The 26,797-nt window shown below is 43.4% G+C and overlaps 5 protein-coding genes across 5 annotated transcripts; 1 reads left to right on the top strand and 4 right to left on the bottom strand.

Annotated features, from left to right (window-relative positions):
- Positions 1-42: 42 nt before the first annotated feature.
- On the bottom strand, positions 43-2,724 carry LOC131266914 (probable glutamine--tRNA ligase). The gene is made up of 2 exons (XM_058269604.1): positions 1,172-2,724; positions 43-1,106 (listed from the first exon to the last, which is right to left on the bottom strand). Exons 1-2 carry the CDS (start codon positions 2,667-2,669, stop codon positions 286-288), a joined length of 2,319 nt encoding a protein of 772 aa, XP_058125587.1. The 5' UTR covers positions 2,670-2,724; the 3' UTR covers positions 43-285.
- A 370-nt stretch (positions 2,725-3,094) lies between these two features.
- LOC131266708 (small ribosomal subunit protein uS9m) lies at positions 3,095-15,779 on the top strand. The gene is made up of 7 exons (XM_058269321.1): positions 3,095-3,255; positions 3,353-3,739; positions 3,807-3,895; positions 3,975-4,219; positions 4,322-4,437; positions 15,321-15,483; positions 15,572-15,779. Exons 1-7 carry the CDS (start codon positions 3,187-3,189, stop codon positions 15,661-15,663), a joined length of 1,161 nt encoding a protein of 386 aa, XP_058125304.1. The 5' UTR covers positions 3,095-3,186; the 3' UTR covers positions 15,664-15,779.
- Positions 5,975-10,940, bottom strand: LOC131266707 (transient receptor potential channel pyrexia-like). The gene is made up of 2 exons (XM_058269319.1): positions 10,767-10,940; positions 5,975-9,608 (listed from the first exon to the last, which is right to left on the bottom strand). The coding sequence occupies exons 1-2, from the start codon at positions 10,898-10,900 to the stop codon at positions 6,434-6,436; spliced, it is 3,309 nt and encodes a 1,102-aa protein (XP_058125302.1). The 5' UTR covers positions 10,901-10,940; the 3' UTR covers positions 5,975-6,433.
- Positions 15,780-16,399: 620 nt separating the features above from the next.
- LOC131266097 (ionotropic receptor 25a) lies at positions 16,400-21,404 on the bottom strand. Its single transcript, XM_058268455.1, has 9 exons — positions 21,338-21,404; positions 21,038-21,243; positions 19,234-19,498; positions 18,924-19,161; positions 18,487-18,847; positions 17,823-18,415; positions 17,280-17,465; positions 16,880-17,209; positions 16,400-16,805 (listed from the first exon to the last, which is right to left on the bottom strand). The coding sequence occupies exons 1-9, from the start codon at positions 21,387-21,389 to the stop codon at positions 16,400-16,402; spliced, it is 2,637 nt and encodes an 878-aa protein (XP_058124438.1). The 5' UTR covers positions 21,390-21,404.
- An 864-nt stretch (positions 21,405-22,268) lies between these two features.
- On the bottom strand, positions 22,269-26,351 carry LOC131266396 (phosphatidylinositol 3-kinase catalytic subunit type 3). Its single transcript, XM_058268904.1, has 14 exons — positions 26,227-26,351; positions 25,959-26,147; positions 25,729-25,888; positions 25,524-25,673; positions 25,337-25,459; positions 25,177-25,272; positions 25,020-25,105; positions 24,679-24,942; positions 24,502-24,604; positions 24,331-24,430; positions 24,032-24,265; positions 23,667-23,949; positions 22,860-23,218; positions 22,269-22,780 (listed from the first exon to the last, which is right to left on the bottom strand). Exons 1-14 carry the CDS (start codon positions 26,286-26,288, stop codon positions 22,335-22,337), a joined length of 2,655 nt encoding a protein of 884 aa, XP_058124887.1. The 5' UTR covers positions 26,289-26,351; the 3' UTR covers positions 22,269-22,334.
- Positions 26,352-26,797: the final 446 nt, after the last annotated feature.

The raw sequence follows: 26,797 nt of genomic DNA, 5'->3' as shown, positions 1-26,797 counted from the left end.
CCTCTTGAACTCTTGAACAAATTGGGGCAATACAACAAAACGGAGTTTTCTTTTTTATTTATTGGGTGATCATACAATTGGGAGCTCATACAAACGAGGTTATACGTTGAGTATGCAATAAACCTAAAAGTTCGGTAAAAGAGACGGAATGTCTCCTTTTTACCAGTAAGTCATCCTTATCAGTTTATCGCATATAACTTCCTTAACTCAATTTGTTCGGGTATTTTGAGAGCACAACTTCACCAAATGATTCCCAATATAAATCAACGAAATTGTCACACCCCATTAGTTTGTTTTACCAGCATCCTCCTTCAGTGTAACGGTGCGATTGAACACTAGCTGACCAGTCGCACTTTCCGGGTCGACCGAGAAGAAACCAACTCTTTCGAACTGGAATTTGTCGTACACCTTGCAGCCAACAACATGCTCATCGATGTAAGCACAAACCGATCGCATCGTGTCCGTGGCACAGTCACTTAGGAATCCCCCTGGAACTTCATTGCTATCTTCCGGATTTTTATGTACAAACAGTTTTTCGTACAGTCGGACCTCAGCAAGAACCGGTTTCGCGACCCAGTGGATATACGCTTTCGGTTTTTCGGTGCTCGTGCACGGCTCGGTGCGGCACACCAATTCCGTCGGTAATCCAGCAGGCTTTCCAACCGAACGTACTATACTTTCGACTCGCAGCATGAATCCAGTGTACTTAAGACCAACCGTTTGTCCTGGAGTGAGCCGACGGAACGATTTGTCGGCGTTTTCCATGAAATCCGACCGCTCGATGTAGACCACGCGATCGAACCATACCTCGTGTGTTCCTTTCTCGGGGGCATTTGGGAAGTCTGCCACTGGCAGCTTCACGGGTCCGTCGTGCGGATAATTGGTGATGGTGATTTTGATCGGTTCTAACACTGCCATGGTACGCGGGGCCGTCACATTCAGCACATCCCGTACGGAGGCTTCCAAAGCAGCCGGATCTATTGAGGTTTGGGCCCCAGTTAGCCCCATTTGGGCGCAAAAGTTGTTGACGGCCTCTGCTGGGTAGCCTTTACGACGCAGTGCGGATAATGTGAACAGTCGTGGATCATCCCAATCGTTGACGATGTCTAAAGAGTAGTAGACAAAAATGATAAATTGAGTTGTTGAACTATCCCACTATCTTCTCACTTACTTTCGGTAATGAGTTTGTTGATTTTTCTTTTTGAAACAACGGTGTAGTTCACATTCAGACGTGCATATTCCCATTGAACAGGGCAGTAGATATCAAGTGCGTTACAGAGCCAGTAATAAGATGAACGTCGTGATTGAAATTCCTTCGTGCACAAGGAATGGGTGATGTCCTCTAAGCTGTCGCACAAGCAGTGCGTGTAATCGTACGTTGGATAGATACACCATTGCGTCCCGGTGCGATGGTGCGGTATGAATTTAATTCGGTAAGCCACTGGATCCATTTTTCCTTCCTCGAGTGTAATTTTCATGCGAAGCGTAGCCGCACCTTCATCGATTTTCCCATTCTTCATATCCTCGAACAGCTGTAGGCTTTCTGCGACAGGGCGATCACGCCATCTCGAAGGCTCAGTCGTGAATCCCTTCATCTGTTCTGCTGTCTGGTGGCAAACATACGCCATATCCTTCTTGATCAGCTTAACAGCGAACTCGTACAGTTGCTGGAAGTAGTCGGACGAGTAGGTCACTTTGAACGGCTTGTACCCCAGCCAGTTCACGATGTCACGAATGCCCAAAACGAACTTCTCTTCCTCTTTCTCCGGATTGGTATCGTCGTAACGTAGGAAGCATACTCCATCATTCGCTGCTGCGTACGCAAAGTTTATATTGATTGCTTTCGCATGGCCGATATGCAGGATGCCATTCGGTTCCGGTGGGAAACGTGTACGCACTTTACCACCTGTGCGCTGCAGATGTTCCTTCAGCAGACGTTCTGTTTCCGAGGTTACCACGTAGCCATCCGTTTTGAAGTTTTCTCCAGGGCGATGGAAGTCTACATTTCGCATCAGATCAACCATCGTTCGAGGACCTTCCTGTATGGAGTTTACCGTGGCTTTAGGCGTAGCTTCAGATGGAGGTGCAGTGGAAGCCGGCTTTTCTCGACGTTTTTTGCCAGCCTGCTCATCGTCAGCCTCCGTTTTAGGGCCTAGCAAGTCGAAAATTTGCACATCCACTTCACTTTTGAGGGCCTTTCCGTCCACCCAAGGAAGTGCAGCACGGAGTTCCGTAAGTAGCTTGCCTACATTGAAGCGATAGCGATTCTGGACGATGTCGTCCCGGTACTTGCTAATCGTTATTTCGACCGCCTTTTCAATTTCCTCAGGTGTCACCGTGATACCCACACCGCATGCCGCATCAAACGCAGCCTCATCGAACGTTGGTTTCGTGGCATTTGCTAGCACATACTCCAGTGCGGTGTCGACCCGTAGGCTAGTATCAAGACTTTTGTCTACGATTTTACGAACCAACAACTCCAAAAATTGTGCACTTTGGGGTTTTATTTTGGAGCACGCTTGGAAAAGCAGTGCTTTTTGCGGCGCACTCAATTCCACATCACCTGGTGTGAAGGAAAACGCCCGTGTAATCGTTGCAGTAAGTGCAGCGTTTTTCAGAGTTTCCTTTATTTTCTGCTCACTTAGTCCGAGAGCTTTCAGGTGCTCCATTTTTACAGTGCTACGTTAGCAAGACGTCACGACACAAGAACGAAATACCGGCAACAGATGATGAAACACGAAGTGAAATGGTATTCCAAAAATATGTTTGCGGACGGGTTTGTAGACTCGTTTATAGTATCCGCTCGATTGTTCCAATTTTGTCTTTTTACAATTGGGCGTTCATATCGGGACGGTTGCTAACACAGTGTAGCTTACGTTTCATCATTCACTGCCATATGCACAGATGGTCTTCGTCTTATTTGTTTGTCATCCCATTTGTTTCTACATGAAAATGATAAAAATGTTTTTTTAAGAAAATATTGTAGCGATGTGAATCCAGAAGGAGTTCCAGTTCCTTTGAATTAACACAAGGTTTCTACAAACAAAAGATCCACAACAATCCTATCTATCTGTCAAATTGCACGACGTTCGTTCGAGGAAAGAAAACACAGGAGAACCAAAATAGTGCAAAACCGGTGTTATAAAACCCGTGTAACTTTGGATTGTTGCTTCCGTACTTCTCAATATGTTTTCGACACTTTTTCGAGGAATAGGTGTTCGATATAGACTTGCTGAACATACAACCGTACTCGCGGTAAGTTTCGTACATAACAAATTGATCCAACATGCATGCCGGCGAAACCTCCCGAAGGATCGCAAATGATTATATCTTATCAAACCATTTTCTCTAGGCTCGTTTCCTTTGCACACCCGCCTACAAGGCTGAAGATGGAAGCGTTGTGCAAAAAGCTAAAATTAGCAAGGCAATGAAGGCGTATCTGGAAAGGGCGAGAGAATACGAAAGTAGTATGGAACAGGCCCGGTCAGAATACCAACTAGGCAAACGGCATTTAGCTAACATGATGGGGGCAGACGTGGAAACATTCACCCAGCAGGACATCGATCAAGCAATACAGTATTTGTTTCCGTCTGGCCTCTATGATCCGGCAGCACGTCCATCGATGAAACCACCGGAAGAGTTCATGCCAAAAAAGAAAGGAGCCGAGTTTGACGAAACAGGACGCCCGTTCCATAGCTTGTTTTACACGGGTCGTCCAAATTTCTTCCAGCTGCTTTACGTAAGTGTTACATTTGTTGATGTCTACTAAATAAATTAATAAAAGACTAATCCACTTTTTATTTTAGGATATTGTGGAAAACATAAGCAAACTCAATGCGCTTGAAGATGGTACAAGGATCAAAGGAAAATCTCTGGATTCAGTGGGGAATAAGCTGTAAGAAATACAATTAAGTACAAGTCCTTCGGGTGACATATTCTATGATATTATGTATTTGATACGTTTTATCCCATAGCGATGTTACCGGTTCCGAGTGGCTGCCCAAAGAATTGCTGGAAAAAAAGATAGTGGAAACAATAACTGACATCGAATATGATAACTTTGTCAATGCCATGAATCGTCTCGTGGACCATCCGCTTTCGGAACGATCGAAGGAGTTTATCAAGGAGTACCGAAAACCGTTGATATCAAAGATGGAAAATGATACAATTCCTGCACCACAGCATGATGCTGATGGTCGCCAATATGTTACAATCTATGGTAAGGAATATGTTACAAACTAAGGTTTTTCTAACAAGTACTTAGCGGAACAAATCTAGCTTATACTTATTGCAAACCCTATGCACAATTCTCATTGTATAGAGTGTTTACGGAAAACGGCTCGTGGCGATGTAACGATGAAGTTCCCTGGTACCGGCAGTGTTTTAGTGAATGGCAAAGACTTGCGTACCGTAGGAAAAACGCAGCAACGCGAGCAGGTAAGTCAGTTTCAAATACTTCCTTTAAACACTGTTTTCATTTGCTCGACTGCTAGTCGGATGAAATCTAACCCTCTTATTGGCGTAACGTTTTTCTTGTCTCGGTTCCGGTTTCGGATGGGGTTACTAAATGGGATTTGCGGCATCATTTGTAATCGTAAATTTGAAACTATTTTTGAAACTTTATGTATTTTTTTTATTATTTCTATTTTCACGGTACGGCCCGTATTGTACATATTAAACTATATACTATATCCTAGAGAACTGATATCTCCTTATCCTATTTGGGTCACGTCGAGGCAATCAGGGCGCTCGTTGTGGGAAATCAAGCTGTCCGGAACCGTCCTGGACAGGGATCTTCTGCTTCCAACTCTTGCTTGTTGGTGTGGTTTGAGTCTATTTTGGTCGGGCCAGCTAGGTGCTTTAACGAGGACGCATTAGGAGGTTCATTGGAGTGGGAGAGGATACGTATAGATGGAGGGAGCAGAATGGGGAAAGGAGAGCGTGAACTGAGCAGAGAGGGGGATGGAGAGAAAGGAAGAGGGGGGGGGGGGGGAGATTAAAGTGCGAGTCCGTTGTTCCGTGCAAAACGGAAAATTGCTTTGAGGTACTGCATATCGTTCTCCGCTAGAATGTCTCGGATCGGGACGGCCGGTTTGCCGGTGTTTGCCCAACCCCTCTACTGCGTCGATCAAAGTAGGTCGCGCGGCTCCGTAATCCACACAGGACCACAGAAGGTGATCCACGTCGTGGAATCCAGAGCCACAGCCACACAACTTCGTCTGAGCCAGATCTATCCGATGTAGGTGCGCCCCTAACGCAAAGTGGTTCGAGCGCGACCTGCACATTATTCGGATGAACGCACGGTTCACCGTCAGTCCATTAAACCAGGGTCGTAGTGATACTTGAGGAGTGATCGAGAGGAGGAAACGGCCAAATTCATCCGACTCCCACAACTTCTGCCAGCAACTTTATGTATTTGTATACACAAAAAGTAGCCGATTATGAATATGAAAGTTTTTCCAAAAATGTCGAATTTAAACCGGTCAAAAAAACAGCTAAAAGCATTCGGGCAAGATTCCAATGTATTCTTGTAGTTAAAAAAATACATTTCATTGATTTACGTTGAACAATGATCGATGTGCTAAAAAACGATTGTTTTAAGACAAAACAAAATTAGCATGCATTACACACTTCAATGCATTGTCGCGTTACCCAAACCGATTGAACATGGCCAGTAAGAAGTAACACATTCAGTCCTAGTTTAGTTGGAAACTATTTGGTGTGTAGCCGAATCATGCTTGCCCGATTAAGGGCTTACTAAACTTTTTTTTCTCTTGCATAAGTGGAGTTCTCTCGTGCATTGGAGGGCCCGGGCTCGGTTTTAATTCGAAATCATACCGTCAACGTGATGAGGCTCAGGCAATGGGTTGATTTTCTAACCAGCATAACCGCTAATTAATATATATAATATAAAAAAAATAATATGAATTAAAACTATTTCTTTAAATTAATGCATCATATGCATAGTGTTTGCAAGATGTTTATTAGAAATCACATTAGTATATTATGAACATCGTTAGAGCAAAGTAATTGATCTTATGGTTGATGGGGTTTGGATAGACGGTATTGTCAATCAATAAAATAATTAATAAGGACTAAATTGAATGACCTACGTTAAACATACTGCAGCAGGTAACGTCGCAATGCATAACACCCTAGCCTGTAAAACTCTGTACGAAAATCGTATAATGATTACATGTTGGCTAAATACTTAGAGAGGGAGGGTTTCGTATAAACGGTCTGCAGAGTTCTGTAATGCATTCGCTATTATTATGTATCATTTAAAATCACATCTATGTTGTTTTTATTCGTCCATGGTCGCAAAACAGCAGAATGCATACGATAATTAATGCAATTTTTATAGCACCGTACATGAAACGACAAACAAATGCTCCAGATGCTGGACGGCGTTAGATTGGGATTATCAACATGTTTAGCTTGGCTGTATGTTAAGTTTAGGATTCTTGGTCAAAAGTTGCAGCACCTGGCGCAGCATATGCTGGGTCTGCTCAAGCGAGGCACGCAGTTCCGCGATTTCGGTCGCAACATTGCCAATGTTTTCGGTGTGCTCATCAAGTTTGTTGGTAATACCGTACAGTGTCGGTGTTTCGTACACGTAGCCGAACTTTGCGGAATGTTCGCTATTGGTCGAGTTGACTCCAATGGGTCCGTTGTGGTAGCGGTCACGCCGGTCGGATGGTGCGGTGTTGCTACTATCGGAGCGATCGTATACCGTCGATTTGATCCCGTTTGTTGCTGTCGGTAGGAGCGGATCGTATGTCATGTTACGACGAAGAGTAGAAAAGCTTTTCCTCACATAGTGCTTCTTCTGTTTGGCGACCTCGTATGCGGCCATCATAATGTCTCGCGGTAGTCTCGTTTCGCCAGGATTCAGTGGTTTGACACTAAGCACCACGCGGTACGCTTGCGGGGAAACAAGTGCCGTGTAGTAGAGCAGATTGCGCAACCAGTTTGGTAGCCAGCCGTTAAATAAGGCTGATTCGATATAGGAAATGAGCTTCGTTTGACGGACCAGCTTCGATAAACCGGCGGTCTTTTTCAACCCCTGTATATCGTGAACAGCGATACCGATAAGTAGGTTCATCAGAATGACCGTAACGAAGAGTAGGAAAAGCACAAAAGTTATCTGGGCGCTAATCTCGAGCAGAAAAGGTGGATCCTTTCCATCTGGATCGTTGATCAGCAGCTCCAGGTCCTGCTCTCCCGTCATCATGACAAGCACCGTAATGAAGCCCATGAACGGATTGGCGAACGAGGAGGACGACGGAAAGATCACGCAGAAACTAATCGTAAATCCAATCAGCATGCAGGAGTACGCCATGAAAAGTTTGGCAAACTCGACCTGTACCTTCGTGTACATAGCGACGTACGCTCCAAACACCGGCAGCTGTCCAATCATGAGCATCAGGTTCGTCCAGCCTAGTAGCACTGCGAACGCTCCGACGTGATTCTGCCAGGTGTAGGTTCGCTTGGTGTAAATGTACGAAATAACGAACACGCTCAGTATGATAAACCACTCAATGGCGTTTTCGGTCTGCGTAACATAATGTCTGAGTGAGGTGTACCCGGTAATGCCATAGATTTTGCGACAGATCTCAATGGCTGTGATCGCAACCAGTACCATCCACTGCATTTCGATCACAAAGGGATTGTTGCGCAACAGCTCCCCAAAGATGGACTGCTTTTGGCATAGCTCTTGCTCTTGCGTTGTCTCTTTCATGTCCTTGCTGCCGTTGTAGCAGTTGTGTGCCAGTGCCGTCAGCACGTACAGGGTCAGAAACAGCACAAAGGTGAAGCAAAATAGCAGCCGGGCGATGTAGTATTTGCGTATTTTGTTCCACTTGATGTAGAGAAAGGCCGAACAGAGCGGATGCTGTAAGAACTCTTTCTGCCCGTCGTCAACGAACGTGTTCAGGTAACTTATTTCCCGTGGGTGACAATGCTGCAGGATGCTGCGAAAATCCAGCTCAAGCTCTACCTCCCTGCTCGATGAGTCCTGTGAGTGCGTTAGGGTAATGGCCGCATCTAGCTTGCACTGTATGACCCCGAGCGAGGCAGGTGTTTTACGGCTGATAATGTTGAGTGCACTGGTACCCTTGCGCGACTTCATTGTTACGTCTGCGCCGTGGAAAAGCAACGTCTCGACACACGGTCCGAGGGCATCGAGGGCCGCCAGGTGCAGTGCGGTGAAGCCGTAAACGTCGCGCTGATTCACATTCGCCCCCCAAGCGACCAATGTTTCGATCATCTCGACGGCGGCATCCGATTTGCTTACGGCTGCATGCAATGGAGTCCGTTGATCGAAATCGGCCACATTCGGATCACAGCCACCGAGTTTTAACAAGGCCTCAACACACTCTGCACTTCCACTCCTTGCAGCTAAATGCAGTGGCGTGAAACCTCGATGGTTACGGGCACGTACATCGGCCCCCTTGGCAAGCAAGAGAGTGACACACTCCAGATTGCCCTCATCGGCGGCCAAGTGAAGGGCGGTCATCTGCTTATCCCCCTGCTGGATGCGCACATTCGGGTCGGCCACGGGACTCTCCAGGAGTGCCGCAAGACACTGCGTATGGCCCAAGTCGGCGGCCAGATGTATTGGGTTGGTGCCATTGCGTTCCAATGCATTAACGTCCGCCCCGTGTGCGATGAAGAACCGCAAACATTCGATCGCGTTCGATCGGACCGCACAGTGGAGCAATGACTCCTCGCAATGGTGCTTGTTGGTTGCCATATCGATGCGAGCCCCGTTCTTGATCAACAGTTCGGCGGTGGCTAATGAGTTACCGAACGCGGCACAGTGCAGCGGGGTGTACCATTTTGGTTGCAAATTCACATCCTGGCCGTGACTGATGAGAAAATCACAGCACTCGGTGCAGCCACTGAATGCGGCCAAGTGTAACGCTGTCAGACCATTGCTGTCGCAGAAGGTCAACTCCGCGCCGAGTTCGACGCACTGCTCCAGGAGTGGAAACTTACGCAGGAAGGCCGCCCAGAGGAAGCAGATGTTTTTCTCCACCTGGATACCGACGCCCGAGCCCGAGGTTGGGTCGTTCGGGACCTTGCTAGCAGCCGGTGTCGCTGGTACTGGAGGTGCCATACTAAACAGCTGCTCCACGGTGGCACGATCCAGTGTATCATCCGTTTCGAAGCTTTCCAGCAGAGTCACGCGACCTCCGGCGAGACGCATCTGTTCGGTGATGGATATACGGATTATATCATTGCACAGTTGGGCACTTGACTCTGAGTACGTTTCGTCGTAGCTGTCGTACAGATTGGGCGCGCTTTCTGCCGGCGGTGATGGTCCCACCTCCATATACTCGTAACTGTCAATGTGTGATTTACGTCCGCCGATGGGCACCGTTGCCGGCGAAGTTGACTTAGGCACGGTTGCGGCACCATTTGCAACAATCGGTGCCTTGTCTGCTGCACTGTGGCCATTTGCAGTAGTGGTTGTGGTGACGCCATTAAAACTGTTCCGTAACACCGTGTCCTCTCCGCCAAGACCATTCACAATCACCGCTGGGTTGACGAGGGCTGCCTCAGCATCCATATGTTGCCCCCATTTGGTGGAAGATAGATTGAATCTATACGAATATATTAGAGAAAGTTTAAAAGATATACTATTAGTGCTGAATAGAAACTCGATTTGAATTGTTAACAGTGGGTTTAATTTCATTTTCTATAAAAGGTAATGTAACCGGAAAGTATGTTTAAAGTTTTTTTTCTTCAGAAATTTAAACCTAGAAATATGAGTTGCCCATACAAGCAAGAAGAATATTTTGTGCAGGATAATCGACTATCGGCGATGGATTTTTAAATTTCATCCATGCAGACATGTTGTCTGTTTAGAGATTGAATGAAAAAATATTTCAAAATAGTAGGAATTTTGACATTTGCAAAAACAAAATTTTATTTCATTTGTAACTTCCAAGTTTGCCTTCACGAGAGACGAATATCGTGTTGCGAAGGTAACATGACCACACAGTTGGCAATTCAATACGAATAACTAATTAGGCAAACCGATCGGTGCCCCTTCATGTTTCCTGGTAAAGCTACCATAGAAGAATAAAAAACATCTTCTTGACCATGAGTTGCCATCTTGTTTGGACCATAATAGTAGGGTGTAATAAAATGGGAAGAAAACGTGTGCGTTAGCAATTTGAAAAGACATCCTAGTGTAGTAAGTTAACGAGGTTGTAATTATGAGTAAAATTTAAATCGTTTTAGCTAGGTTTTTTTTCGCCTAACTCTTAAAGTAAGATCGCAATCCGCAACGACTGCAAGACCAGGATTAATGTTCAAGTAAGAAAAATTAGCAACATTAATCTTTGTTTCAGCGACAAAAGGGGGTCAGCGATAGCGGTAGCGCCGGTTAGAAAATCGGCCCATGAGCGCCGGGGCTCACCACCTCGACGGCGTGGGTTCGAATCCCAACCGAGACCGGACCCTCCCCTGTACGAGAGGACTGACTATCCACGTACAACAGGGAAACAAGTCTCGTAAGCTCTTAACGGGCAGGCATGACCAAGAGGTCGTTACGCCAAGAAGAAGAAGAAGAAGAAGAAGAAGAAGAATCTTTGTTTCTGAACTCACTTCACCTTCATTATCGTTTTCATCTAATCTATTCTGTGAAAGATTCCGGCTCCGGAAACCCTTGTTATAGCGCCAGATCATTTGATTTGGAACATTAATCAAAAATTGATCGTGAATCTCTCGCCAAACGGATTCCCACCACACGTTACCTGGTTGACAATCGGGGGAACTTGTTGGAGCCATTCTCGATGCAGCTTGTCGTCCGCAAAATCCTCGGTGGTCGAAGTGGTGGTTTCGAGGGCGGTATGGTGTCACCATCTTCTTTGAACCCGTAGTTGTCCATACTGTATTGCGCGCCTGGTGCTCGGAAGCTTCGGCTTTTGTTTTGGTGTTTGGTGGCGTTTGTTTGGTCAGTTAGTTCAATTTACTGATCTATATATTGTTTCTAGCCCTGCTATTATTTGGTCAATTTCGAGTGATGGCTTTTGAATCGTGTTCGCACTAGAATGGCCCCTACGCCCGTATACACCTGTGACTGTGCGGTGCACACTCATGCTGACTGGTGATCCATTCGATTTGTTAGTCGGTTGTGAGAAGCGAAGAGGGTTCGTTTGGTTGGTTCTCACAGGTTAGGTTGATTTCATTAGACTTGTTTTTTTTCAATCACCTATCGTTCCGGCAGAGGAGAAGGCTGTAGTGTCAACGAACATTTATGGTTTTTTTGTTGCTTTATTTTGATGTTGCTGTTATGTGTCCCGTGTCTGCGCGAAATCACCGCCGGGTGATCAGCAGCAGCAGCAGTGGCCAAAAAAAGATGGTCCAATGAAACGCACTGGAATACAGCAGGTAAAAAGAAAGAGGTTCAGATCATTAAGCTGATTCGTGTTTCAAACGGGTTCTTGTGGGCACGCAATGAAATCGCGCTTTTTATCGTCGAAAAATCCCGCGAACTATTTCGCCCCGTCTGATTGGTTTTTATAACTAAAGCTCGAAAAGGACAGTATTTGTAATCACAAGTTTGTTTACTCAATGAAATGAAATTTGACATTCACGCAAAAATAATTTAAACGTGAATTTAATATGAACAATGTTTCTGTTATATTAGCTGCTGTACGGTGACTGACATAAATACTGCTCTGTACAGATTGATCGGCGAGGAAGGTGAATAAACTGCATGTGCTTAGCATTTCAAATTTAATAATTTCTAGATTAGAATCGCGACTCTTAGCAACAGGTGAGCATGGGAGAGACAATAGAAACTGTTACTAACCCACCGAAGCGGAGCACCTCGAGGCTATTGTAAATTCAACATTGTTCGAAGAGTCTAACCGTCCAACGTGAAATGATGGTTCAGTGTGAATTTTTGCTGATCGACAGTCATCGGTCGGGCCAAACCTATGCGGTGTGTAGAATCGAATACATGCACGCCTGCGAAATATGGTGCATGTATTCAAAAACGTGTACCAACATTGTACCCTTGCGCCGTCACGATGGGAATTGCCGTAAAATGCAACGATAAACTGTCTGTATGATGAACATTAACAATGGCAACAATCTATTCCGTTTGAGATGCTTCCAGTGATGCGACCGCCAGCCCAGCACCGGATTTCGAGCTCTGGACCATTGGAACGAGCGCAGGGAGTAGTTTGTGGCAAACAAAAACGATCACGATCAATTTTTCTTATCACAAACACTCATCCACGGTGGTAGAAGCACACTAAGAAAAATATATCCTACTCGCCAAGGTAGTGGACTTGATGACGAAGATTAGCGAAAATCTTGTAAATGCCGTCAAGAACTGCCGTGTTACAACTTGCCGTTGTCTGAATGATGAGATAATTAGAGGTGAAAGTTAGAGGCACTTAGCACGCAATTTCACCGGTGCAAACTTTTTTGTCAATATTTTCTATTGATGATCTCAGTGAGGACTTCTCAATAACACTTTGGTTGAACAACAGGAAGGAATGTCCGTTGGGAGGCACTAGTGCGTGCGTAGCAGACGAACGGCATCGACAGAAAAGAAGGAGAGAAAAAAACAACTATCCTAACTCGTCCGTGTAAGCACACCGAAAACCGGATCGGAGCGACCGAAATTCGAAATGGAATGAAGAAGTTCGAGCCACTACCAGCACTGGAGCAGCCACGCGACGATCGCGAACGGCGGTAACTGTCCGACTGGGCGACCAAATCTGGCTCCGGTGCGCATTGAACTTACGAGCGGTCGGTCGGATGAGAGCTACAGATATTACGGGGACAGCATGAATGTATGTAGTCGCAACCAGGCGTTTGGAACAAAGCACATTTGCGCTCGTGCGAGAGATCAAGCTCCGCGAACTGTAGCTCTCAATCTCTTCATCCGGCCAAAAGTCACATTGGTCTTTTCCAGTGAACTGGACAAGATCTATCATACACGCGAGAGGAAGTCAATCTCAAATGAATAAACAGAGATAAATGGCTGATAAGGCTGAGGAATAAGTAGAAGCAGAGACGAGCTAGTGTTGTGTTAGAAGCGTTTGAACGAGAACCAGTGCGAGCATATTTGGTTATGGTGCTCTATTGAGTTTGGTCACGAATCGTTTACTTTACAAAATAAACAGGTGATTCCTAGCTCCCTGATCGGTAAACGATCGGGTTTGGAGTTTGGATTCAACGGAATGAAACGTTTTGTCCATTGCTATAATTACAAAATAATGAAACAATGTGTCCATTGCTATGGATCCATTCATCGATTGAAACGGACGCAATGTCTGGAATGATGAAAATATTTGAGAAAAACTGAGTGCATATTGCTGTGCCATTTAGAAAACAACATTTGGAAACGAATCGCAACGAAAATGGAATAAAAAGTTAATTTCCGTAGTATTACAAAAAAAAAACTGCAGCATCACTGGATGGATGCCGTGAAAATGATGTTGGATAATTCGCAATGTCCGTTGTAAAGTCCACCAATACACTCGCTCGATCGACAACTACTGTATTGTATCTGCTGCTCGTGGGATTAGGGCAGTGATGTCAAACATCCGGCCCGCAAAAACGTTGGATGCGGCCAGCGACACTTTTGAAACGTTACATGGAAAGTTTTAGACCTTGAGTATTGATTTTCGTTTGAATGGCAAAAATTGGTTGTGAACGTGGTTCCACGAACTGTTAATTTCACACGAGCAGGAGGCTGAACCACCATCAATTTAAATAATTTCTTTAAGTCATACTCACCATTGATCTACATTATGCCGACATATGTCGATGGATACGAGCAAGGCGTTTACACAGATTTTTCGAGACAGGCGAATATGATGAACTACAAGAGCTTTCGCAATTAAATTACAGGTGTGTAACAGTGTATACCCAACGAGAAATTTTGGTGTTCTTCAGGTGTAAAAGAATTCTCTTCAGAACTCCCTCTCTTCTTTTCAGAAATAGGTGTAAACAGAATTCTGAAAAGAAGTGTAAAACAATTCTGTTTACACTTGCGGTACACCTCAAAAAAAGAACTCTTTTGACAACGTGACTGTGCGTTTATAATACCTATTTCTGACTACATGGCAAAACACGTATACCCATTAGCAGTAGTTTGTATGAGCTGGGTTCAGGATATCTTTTCTTTCCAAAATAATTATTTCCATGCAGGAAAATATTTTTACCATATATTTAATAATAATTAATTTATTACTATGGTTTATCGATAATAATTAATTTTCGCAATACAAAATAGCAAGGGAAATTTGTCCATTTCTTATTTTTAGCTGTTCATTAGAACTAGAAGTTCATAAAAACTTTTACGGCTCTGAACAGATTTGCAGGAACACTCGCATATAGTCAATTTTTGAATGTTTAAAAAGCTCACGTTACAATACCATGCTCCAGTACAGCTCTAATTCGACAATTCGGTGTTGGTTTAAGATTTAAGTCAATAGATTGAATCTCATATGCAAACCAGCATCTTTCATTTTTCGATTCAAAATGTCATATCGTCTTATCGAAATGATCATTGTGTTAAGTATAGAAACTTCAGTTCTTGCAGTTCGTTCATCGATGCCAGTTACAGCAATTGTAACTGAACATGCTTCTCGAAAAGTTTGTTCACACCATACCCGTCACAGTCCGCAATGGCTAAAACAAACCAAAGGTATTCGTTTTGGATGGATTGTGTAAATTTGCTCTAAATCAAGCCACACTTAGATTCTGTACTTTTGATACTTGTCTCATCTCCTTTACTAACAAAAATCGCCATATTGCTGCGATGTACGTGCAAACTTGTTTGATCGATTTTACTGAGCTTAAACACTCAACGTTAATACGTGTTTTGAATGCGCACAAACAATATAGATTCATATGATATGAAGCTGGTGTTTTCGAAAGAAAACCACATGGCTTTTTGTGAATTCATTGTACAACATACTAACCAAGTAGGCTTGTAGTAGTCCTCCAGGCTCCATGAACCATTGGAACAGAAAATTTTGCAATAGCAAACATTCTCCTATCCGAAACCCACAAAAGCAAGGGTTCCAATGACTGCTTAGCGCTTCTTGTGACCGAGATTGAGTTGGCTCATTCTCGTAACGAAATGATGACCTCAATTTTCCTGGATGTCCACAGGGGCTTTTGAGGTAATATTTGTAAATATACTGTGTGGAAAGTTAGAAAAACTGAAAACAGAAACTGAGATGCTAATTTTTGTTTTTCATCATAACTTTGCCGGAAATAGTCAAATAAATCTTGTATACCCAAAATTTCATGTCCATATCCTTGTTTCTTCTTTCCAGATTCTTTTTCCCTTATTATTCACCAACATGGTCGGCAAAGTAGATGTCTTGGCTAACGTTAGCGGCGGCGGCCCTTCTTCACAGGCGGGTGCGGTACGATGGGGAATAGCGATGGCATTGCGCAGCTTTGTTGATGCGGAACTGATATCACGAATGCGCATTGGTAAGTGTGATTTACGTTAGTTTTAATAATAACATTTTTAATTTTCACCCAATGCTTGTTTGTCTTCATTGTCCATTGTGCAATGTAGCCGGTTTATTGACTCGTGACTACCGCCGTAGGGAACGAAAGAAGCCTGGACAGGCCGGTGCTCGAAGGAAGTACACTTGGAAGAAACGTTAAAAGGACGCTATCTAATGATGGTGGTTGAGAATTTAACATTTCAGAGTCTTCAAAAACACACAAATTTAGTGAATAAAAGAAATTTGGCGCCGTTATAAGGTAAACAGGTGTCTCATTGTAAACGGTATGTTTTATTCACAGTTGTGTGCTAACAGTTTTAGTCAGTTCCGCTAATAGAGGATTTTAAATATGTAACTAATCCGAATCTTGTACGTGGGAAATATTTGGGATTTGGAATTAAAAGGGATATTAGGGCGGGCGGTTCGCGACAGCCGAGCGGTAGCACCGGTTAGAAAAATCGGCCAATGAGCGCCGGGGCTCACTACCTCGACGGCGTGGGTTCGAATACCAACCGGGACCGGACCCTTCCCTGTACGAGAGGACTGACTATCCACGTATACATAGGGTAAAAAAGTCTCGTAAGCCCTTAACGGGCAGGCATTACCAACAAGGTCGTTACGCCAAGAAGAAGAAGATTAGAGCGGGGTGGGTTTTGTAACAGATTAACAACAACACACACATTTGATGGTGCTTCATTTTTATTTTTCAAAAAGTACATAAGTAAGCCTTATTGCTTTTGCTTAGTTGTACAACAAATGCAAAAAGTATGTGTACCGTCGTTAATATCAAGATCCCTGTTACGTATAAATATTGAACAAATCAGCAACAACATAACTACGCGCATTTGAAATGTTCTGTCGATTTAAAGATTGTTATCTCGACATCCTGGCACTTTTCAGAACCTAGGCTGAAATTTACTCAGATTCGGCATCAAAGTGCGCGTCCGAAGGTTTTGGTAGGTTTGCCCTTTAGTTGCGTCCTTCAATGAGTCCTGCTTGATGAGCTTCCCGGCCGGACGCACATGTTTAATGGTGGAACCATGATGTTGGTGATCGGTTGATTCAATGACGTCAATAATCTTACCATTGTTGCGATACTTATAGTACCAGAACTCAAACAGGAGCGTTATGCAGGCCATCCCAATACCAACGAAAATAACGATGAACACGCCACCGATGTTCTGAATAGAAATACCGTCCGATTGATCGTCCGGCTTTTCACACTTGTTCTGAACGTCATCGTTTTTCCACCATTGCTCCTTTAACTTTTCCAATTCCCGTCGGTTGAGAAGCATCAGGATGCTGGAAGGGAATTCAGTAACATTAATAGTTGTCTATCGACACAGCCAGTCCTAGTGACGATGTTCCCTCCTTACGCATTATTGAACTGATCTTTCAGTGGCGATCCCTGCTGGACAGCGATTGCGTAAGGTTTGCGGGAAAACTCCTCCCCTACCATTTGAAGATCGCAGTTGGTCAGCACTTGGTAGCGAATATCGGTCGCATCACCCAGAAACGCAAATCCAGACGCGGACGTTGAGTTGCGAATACGCTGCACTGCTTCCTCGAGACTGTTCGGGAGACCGGCCTCGAGCATAGCTTGCCACATCTTGGTGTATTTGTCACTCACCGGGTAGTCCCAGACGGCAAGCTTCGATCGTTCAACGGCCGTTAGCGAATCATTCAAAGACATCTCTTTCCAGATCCTTGCATTGAACCATAGCGTGAAGCAAGAGTTAACCCTCAGCCTGTAATAACACCGATGGCAATACTTACTCGTAAAATTTCCTCTCAATGTCTGCCATACGCTGGAAGTATGTCATCGCCGAAGATCCGTTTAGTGGAGCGTATAGGATTTTATACTGTTTCGAGAGATCGTCCAATGATTCGACGGGAGTATCCAAACGCGACACAGTAAGAAACGCCGCCAAATTGGCCGTATATGAAGCAATTATAATAAACCTGTGTGACCGAATGGAACAGCAATGCGATGAGAGTGTTAATTACATATTCAAATGAATGCCATTTGGGGCATTTAATTAGCCTTTCTTTATCTGTTTTGGTGTCTTTTCCAAAACCAAAATATCGATATATTGGACGAACCTTCTTTTATAATCTTCAAGCGGTTTCCCGAATACAGAAAATGTAAGAAGCTTTCCTTGTGTGGTGATATTATTTGACCTCAAAGCCACAATGTTGTAAATAGGAGGATTAGCAAATCGCAAAATATGTCATATCAAGGTCCATGTATCAATAAGTATAGGATGAAAAGTACAGTGCCAATCCTTGGATTCCTTGTCAAGTTTTAGATGCACTTACCCGAACAACCACCATGTGGCTGCCACTAGGCGACCGGAGAGATTTTTCGGTGCTTCCCCACCACCCTGGGGTGTCAGCGAGGTCATGCAGAACCAGAGACACTCTTTGATGTTGAATTCGCGTTTTTCATCGTCGTTCTTGTACTTTTCCCGGTTGTTCTGGTAGCTGTACGGACTGTAGCGATCGAAGATCCACATCAGAAAGCTTGTGAAGAAGTAGGCCGCCAGAATGCAGAGCCACACGTTCGTCTCGAGGACGGTCAAAAACTTGAACAGCGAACTGGGTGTGCTCGGCAGCTGCATCATGATGCTGATGCCCACGAGATCGTAGTACGGAACGGTAAAGTCAATCACCGTCTCCCGCTCGGCCATCACCGACATCGAGCCAAGTCCTATGTCCGCCTGTTTGTCGATCAGCTTGCGCACGATCCCATTCCATTCGCCATTCTCGTTCATGTTGCCAAACTTTCCGTCCTCGACTTCGCGGATCTCGTAGTCAAACTCGACAATCTCGGCAATCTTGTTCAGCAAATCAATGCAGTACCCCTTGAAGCCCTTGGGAGCCGTCGGATCGCGCATAATGAACGGTGCTTGCTGTGTTCAAAGTGTCCGATTCGATTAGAATCGGCTGGCTGAGAATAGCTTTTCCGGCGCTGAATACTTACCACGACCGTATACACTCGGTACACCACGTCGGCCGTTAGGTTCTTTATTTCCGCCTCGTTTGCCACATTGATCGGTGCGGCAAGGCTCGCCTCCCACGTGCCCAAATTGCGTGTGTTCACCGATGCTCCGGCCCGGATCGTCACCGCGTTGATATCCATGTCGAACTTCATGTAGGTGTTGCCATTGAAGGGAATTTTACCTCCCTTGGGAATCTCGAAGGGTCCGAAGGTGGTCGGCTCCGTCACTTCCACGAACGCCGTCTTCAGATCGATGGTATGGTTCGGTGTGTTGGTACCATCGTAGTCTTCACACGTGATGTACTTCATGTTGGACGGCCAGGATCCGGATTGAAGGATGTTCCTGATGAATATATCAAGCCAGTTGTTAGTGAAAACAAAAACTACACAAACCGGACTATGTTATTGCTGGATATTACTTGATCGCTATTAGCGCGCGAAGTGTCAGGTCGAAGTAGAAGAAACCAGTAATTTGTGGCTCTTGTTTCAGATTGTAGGTGGTCCGGATGCTGCCCAAACGATCCTTACTGGAACTGTCCGACATCGGGCGCAAAAACATGATGGTCGCGTTTTCCACGTTGCACGTGAGGTCCTTCTGTTCTTGGGTGATGACGTGCCAAGCAAAGTTACGCTCAAAGTATTCATTCTTCGCCGATTCTATTTATGTAATAAGGTGCCTTAATGAAATTTTAACCCTAGTTATGAAAAACAAGCTCGACCGAAACATACCCAACACCTGTTTGATGGACGCCAGTGACCCAAGGACAAAAAAGTTGTTAATGTCCAAGTTCCGTAGCTTCTCTATCTGACCGGCACGGTCGCGATCATCTGCTATGCCGGTGATGACGTGCCGGGTCGGAATATTCTGTAGGAGTGCCTTGTACTTGTGGTCCATCACGAAGGTATTGTCGTACAAGATGGCGGCGTTTGTAATGTTCATATAAATGATGATGGATCGAATAACTTGTGGGATCATATCTGCCGGTGGCATAACCTACGAAACATTTTGAGCATTTGATTCATTACCAATTATTCTTGTTTGTTAGTGTTAGCACTAGGATCCAAGCGCGGGCATTTTGACCGCTACGCAATTTTAGATTTTGATATCTCCTAAACAGAAAATTGATAAAAAAAATATTTTTCTTAAAATCCAAAGCTACGGCTTCAAAAAAATCAGATTTTCAGTGTGATCAGTTTTGGGCACCAAACTGACCAGGCCCCAATGTGTTTAGCGGTACTTTTGACCGCTCTGGCCTTTTTAGATCTTGGTTTTGGCGTAAACGGCCTTTTTAGATCTTGGTTTTGGCGTTTATGGTTTTTTTATTGCACTACTCCATCATTCCGTTGGGTCGGTGTTAAGTAAAAAAATCAAATAGAAACAAATTTAAACTTTTATGTTTTCAAAATGTGAAATCTAAATTCAGAAAAAAATATGCGATAAAGGTAAATACATAAAGCCACCTTTAAAAAATAATTTCACATTTTTACGATTACACAAATTGACTAGACTTTTACTAGCTGTACACAAAAATGCAACTTAAAAAATCCTCCGATCATCACGCGATGAAAGATTTTGAAGACGACCAGGAGACTTCTGAGGCCCATATTAACTGGAATCTTTTACATAATCGTTGATGACGAACCGAAACACATTGACCTTGGACATTGAGTAGTTCGTAATAACTTTGGGACATCCAATCCACAATTACACCTCCCGCCCTTAGTGCCCAATGAGGTTGGCGTCCGGTGACTGGAAAGATGTTTCAAGATGCTTAGAGAGATTATACATCACCTACTAGCGTACTATGTACAAACTAAGATTTGAACCGTTGTGCTGCTGGAACCATGGGTCACCAAGTTAAATTTCTTCGCGATAGATTGTTTGCTTCATTTCAGAGTGTTCAAACAACCCATTTTGGTCATGATGTTTTCACTAAGCTGTATACTTAAGGATCCACCAGTTACCATTGAACCCCATGGCACAACGTTGTCTTAAGCGTGCTTAATTGTAGGGGTTTGTAGAAAGCCATAATCAATATGAACGATTTATACTAAAGCAATTTCTTCGGTAAATGTTTTCTCGAGTTATAATAGGAAACTCAACTCTCCTTCGGAAGTACGCTTAATATTGCGACTAATTGTATATCGTAAATGTTCATACAGTCAATAAGATTCGCCAAACTTTGGTGCGCTATATGCCATTAATAAAGGGCGATCCACCCTGTAAAATCCGTCATAAATGTCCCGATTCACGCTGCACGAATCAGACCAAATAAATGAGGGTTGGCTAAACCACCAGTAAAACCGAGATCCGTTAGGAAATTATTCCGCAAAAACGTTTATCAATATAGGAAGGTATTCTTTGCAAAGCTTAAATTGGACAGGTAATTCAAGATTTATTATGTAAGTAGAGTGTATAATAATCACGCAGCTGTTTCCATCCATGTTGGGACAATTCAAATTAGTCCCTTTTTAATCGCATATTACTCAAACAGGGACATGGAAAAAATCGAAAGTAATACTATGTACGAACCTGCAGTAAATAGCCGCGTTTTGCTGGGCTTAAATCTCGCCATTGGCGTAAATCACCCTCCTGTCCGAAAGATGCCGATACGGTAGGAATGCCGAGCGCCAGACTGAATGACTTGACCGTTTCGGACGATACGCCGGTCAAGGTGGTATCGAGCAGTAAATGCGGTGGCCGATTATTGGTTAGTGACTCGCCATACTTTGCGCACACTTGCGAGCGAAAAGAACACAATTCACAAAACAATAATTTTGTTCAGTTTCTTTAAATAACCTAAAGTTTGTTGCACTCAGTGATTATGCTTACACGCTTGCAGTAGATCCTTGGAGTCGGTGCGATTGCCTTCCACGTACATCATGTCGACCGAAAGGCCAAGTTGAGGATTTTTTTTCACATAATTCAAAGCCACCTCAACGGCAACGTTGGCCAAATTGTTGTCGACTTCATTCACGAACACTGCGGAAAACGAATAGAAAAAAAATGTAGTATGCAGAGCAAGCGATCAATAAAATGCATAATTGATAGGACAATATTCTTCTCTCATTTCCTTTTCTGTTAACGAATACGAGCACAACACGTGGTTCTTACGAATATTTATATTTTGTGTTGTTTGTCCCTTTATTGGCACAATTATGATGGAAAGGATCTGTGATAATATTATAAGAAGTTGCTTTGCCACGATGGTAGTCATGATGGTTCAGTGGAACCCTACTATCGATGAGCACGACAACGGGAATCCCGGATATGACCACTTGCAACGAACGTGTACCGATCAATGAACGACAGATGGAGCTGCCGAGCAACAGGGACATTGATGGCCTATTTTTTCCTCCACCATGGTCTATGTCTGTTGTCTTTCAAGGGTTGTCAAGGAGATTTTTACTTACCAACGATTCGTATGCTGCGAGGACATGCGTTGTCATACCCATCACTGATAATTTTGTCCATCGGCCCTACACTACTTAGCTGAACAAATGTACAATGAATAATGTCTCTCTCTAGAATTCTCCTGTTACATCACCGTGAAAGCATTTGCCACTGGTAAACTGAATGAATAGTCCATTAACAAGATATTCAAGCATTTTTATTCCTTTAGATTGTGAACAAAAATGCTCCTGCTATACTTCTATCCAATCAAATATATATTTGTTCCTTAAATAATTCCCAAATGGATATGGCATGAGCGAGATGTGAATTTTATTTGGAAATCATAAATCGTAGATATGTATGGTTATTTTTACTAAAGACTGTTTATTTGTTTATAATAAATTATAAAAATAAATTTACATAACGAACCGAGTTGTTACTTTCGCCAATATTGGGCCAGCTTGTGTATCTGCTCTACCAGCGCAGGCATGACGGCCGTTATGGAAACATCCAACAGATTCTGCAAGTGCTGGACTGCCTCCTCATCGGAAAGATCGAGTCGCAAATTGTCCTCCACCTTCTTCACCGACTTGTCAGGCTCCAGTGCAATATCCGGCACCGAAGCGTCCACCATTAGGCCGAACAGATTCAGCATAACGTTCGCGTGGCGGCGCAGATGCAGGAATGCTGTGTAGCATAGCTTGCGGAAGGTGTGATAGAATTCAGATGTTAGCCCACCCATCGCTTCCACCATCTCTTTGCTGAGCTTCATGGGTGGAGGCATTGGTTTGGGATCGCGTCCCAAAATATAACCAAAATCTATGTGGAACAGCTTTCCTGATGACGTAAGCAGCAGATTGTCCAAATGCCGGTCGCCAATGCCTGCAAACGCATTGTTGTTAGAAAAAAAATGTTAGCAGGGAATTTAAGGCAAAATTGATTCAACACTATCCGAACTTACCGAGAAGATACGTTATCACGCAGTACCCAGCACAGCTTTTGATGTACGTGTCCATTATGTCTGGCATGATGCCGAACGGACCCGTTTCGCAAGGATTAAACTTGCGGAAGTAATTATGAATGCTGCCTTCGGTATTGAGCACTTCAGCCACGGTTACGGAATCGATATACTGCATAAAACCGTGTTTAGAGCTCGTGGCCAACACGCGATACGGAGTGAGCCTGAGGTCAAGATTTTCCTTCTGTAAAAGTTTGTCCATCAGAGTTATCATCTGCAATATCAATTGATCTTGTCGTAGATCATCCCCATGTTTAAATATTGCCACGTAATCGGTTCCAGTTGTGGTCCGGAAGGTTAACCTACACAAAAAATACATAAGTGGGGTGAGTACAACTATACATTCAAGATTGTGATGCTTTCGTTCGGAAAATTTGTGATCAATCTATTAACGGAAAACAGTTAACATTAACGTTGTTTTGAAAAAAAATCTAAGTTTGAGAAAACAGTGACTTTGGTATGATTCCGCACTATTCATGACATCCTACGACAGAGCCATAATATTTACGCACATGAAAAAAAACCCTGCTAACCAAGGATAATTTATACATAAAAAACACAAAAAAGTATATTGAATAAGATTCTGGGCTCTGTACTACATTGAAATTTGAAATCCATACCAAGGCGTCATGAGATGTAGAAAATATTTGTTTTAGTAAGAAGCTTATCACCACCATAGTAAGAAGGCTCACTTAGATTGTATAGCATAGGAATAGCATAACTCGATGGCATGTGCTATTATTAACTTACTTCGATGGCATCAATGCGCTTTTGAATAACGACACTTTTTCTGGAACGATGCCTACGATCTGCACATCCGGATCGAGCGGAAAAACGATCGGACCAAAGTGATTGAAGTTGAACTTGGCCGAGTTCGACGTGCTCGATTCAGCCAAAAATTGTTGAAACTTCTCCGTCTTTCGCTTGCGGTTGCCAGACTCCTTGGCAACTATCTTTACCAGCGTTACTAGCCGATCGACAAAATGCTGTTGCTCCTTCAGCTGGGCATGCATTGCTTTCATTTCACCTGTACCTTAAAGGGAAAACAGTTCGAAGGAAAGGGAAGCAGTTCGTTAGCTCATCTAAGAGATTGGAACTAGTCGAGTTGCATTTACCTTTATACAAGCTGTGCAGGAACAGCCGCAACACGGCATCGTACATTTGGCTGATGTTGGAATCCTTTTTAAGGCTTCTTTCATCCTCACACTCAATCGTTAGATACCAGTAAAGATAATTTGCTAGAGTTGGATTCTTACAAGCACGTTGTATAAGAAAATTGGCTAAATTGTTAACCTTAGTGGTTTGATATCGGTTTGTTGCTTCGCCAGTGACCGTATTACGCGGAGTGCCTAAAATTGGTAAATAAACAGTTGATCAGTTTAGTGAATACAACCATTCTAAAACCCAACTGTACTCGAATTTTCTGCTTCCGAATCTTCCAAGTGCACATCGGTTGTATCATCGTATGATTGAAAAATCTCTTTACAATCCGGCAGGCCTCGTGCTGTCAAATTCTTCAAAATAGAAAATAAGATTTATTTATTCTGGCTCTACTTTATGCTAGTTAGAACATACAAGTACTTACACATGTTTCATTGCAAGACTCATACTTTAAGGCTTGTACCAGCTGAAGCAAGTACAACAGAAGATACTCATCCGACGCTTCGTTGAGCCGAGTGATGGCGTACCTGGAGAAAAACAATACACACAACACAAAAATATGATGTCGTATTTCTACTTGAGGAAAACAATCATCCCATACCATCTAACATCAGGATGACGAAACGTAGAATTGAGTAATTCAAGAGCATCCTCGACATCCATAGGAGCCCAACTTTTAAGCAATTCCAGCGCCTGCCGCACTTCTGTGGTCGTTTCCCAGTTAACACATTTTAAAAATTTAGTCAATGCCTTTTTGTGGCTACTAAGATAGAACCGATACTTCCATATGATGTCCTGCTCTTCGCTGCTTAGCGGATATGTGGACGAATATCGATACACGATTGAGTTCAATGTATCTCGAACGCTACAATAAATGTATATTGTAAAATGTAACCATATAAGTAAAATGTAACGAATTTACAGTGATCGAAATGAACTTACATTGCGTTTGGCTTGACGTCTCTATCCGAAGTGCCGGAACGAGCCGATCGTGAAAGTCTGTGATGTTTACGTTCGACCAAATTTTCCTTTAAAAAAATAATGGTATTTAAAGTAAACTTAATCGGAAAGCACACAAAAAAACACCAGCATTAAGTACCTGATAGATTTCGCAATCCGGAACAACGACAATCTTTGGCTTCGGTGCGTAAGTTAATACGGATTTTGCATTTTTTTCCAGATGAATCACCGAATACTTTGGAAATGGATTATAATAAATTAATAAAAACAAACATATAGTTTCGCCTACGAAAACTTACCAACTTTTCGTTGATATACACTTGAGGGAATTCGACCATAAGATAGAGGAACTGTGAGTTGCGCTTTTCCATTTCATTAATTACCTCCAGCTCCCGAAAAGTCAGACGATCCAACCAATCAATCTACAGTGTATAATATTAAAGCCATTAAGTCACTTATTTAAACCAGTTTACCAAAGCATATTACCTTTTCCATCTGGCCGTTCCTGTGTTTTTTAGCCAGCTTTGACAAACGTTGCATCTGACTTATCCCTGCCGCTGGACATTTGCCTGGTGTTGATGAGTTACAAGTACCATCCGGTTCCATCTGGGGCCATACTTTCAGATCGTACAATCCCTAGCAAAAGGACAAGCTTTAGGCAAGCCGATGGCAATATATCTGCTGTTTTCACCTGTCGAAAGATTCCGTTCGTGCTGAAAAAGGATATCGATGTCCCACCGACGACCGTCATCTGTTCTCTTCCGCCAGCACAATCATAAATGGTAAGCCCTAGTACGGCAGTTCGTGAGATGTCGGTGAAGTTAAGTGACAAAGTTACCCATTCATTCCAGCTGAAAACGAATACGAAACAAAGAACCGTCATCGGGGTCAAATGTTTGCAAAACAATCCCAGCTACAAACCTCCATCGAGTTGTAAAATATTTATGCGATGTATACACGGGCAGCCCCACAGGAACACCGTTGTCAAAGATCTGCAATTTCACCTTCAGGGGTGGAGTTTTTTCGGTATACACTCCGGAGAATTTGAGTAATGGTTGCTCGATAAGCTTTTCATAGGAATAGCCTATGTTTTCACCTTCCAGTGTCCCACTAAAGCAAGAAAAGAACAAATTACATCAGTTACTGCTTTGGATTACACATTACGATCGGTTTTTGAGTAATCTTTTACATTTTGATTGAAAGCTTTTGATGTAGAGATGAGCTCCCAATGTAACGAAATGTGCTCTCCATGGTGTCTCAATAACAAAAGCAATCGTAAAACCCGACTGATATCACCGCTGCTGTTTAATCTTTGTTGATAACCGACACACGAGTGAAACCTATTTTAGTGACGTTTTTTTATTGTTTACGAGTTTGTTTTGATCATCGACAGTGAGGCTCCTGAATTGGAGGTTGTCGCAATAAGACGAACTTCCAACGTTGCATGCGTTTACAGTACATGGCTTGAGTTTAATTTGCATGCCATATCATACAGGCGAATTTGTTCATAATTGGCCTAACATTTGAATTTAGTACATTTTTTCAATCTATAAAATTTGATTATTTCGCATAATAATTCCGTCCTTACTTTTCTCAACACAACCTAGAGTGCAACTGGTAAAAGTAACATCCACTTGGTTCCTGAAATCAAATGAGGGCACATCTTATACATGATTTGTCTTGCTTTTGAATTCTCCTTTCCTGGAGGATTCCCATATAACAAAATCGCAAAATGTCGGATGATGGCAAGATATGTTGTT

This window comes from Anopheles coustani, chromosome 2 (assembly GCF_943734705.1).
Source record: "Anopheles coustani chromosome 2, idAnoCousDA_361_x.2, whole genome shotgun sequence".
Taxonomy (NCBI): domain Eukaryota; kingdom Metazoa; phylum Arthropoda; class Insecta; order Diptera; family Culicidae; genus Anopheles; species Anopheles coustani.
The sequence above is the reverse complement of the archived record's forward strand: the minus strand, read 5'-3'. Positions and strand labels throughout refer to the sequence as shown.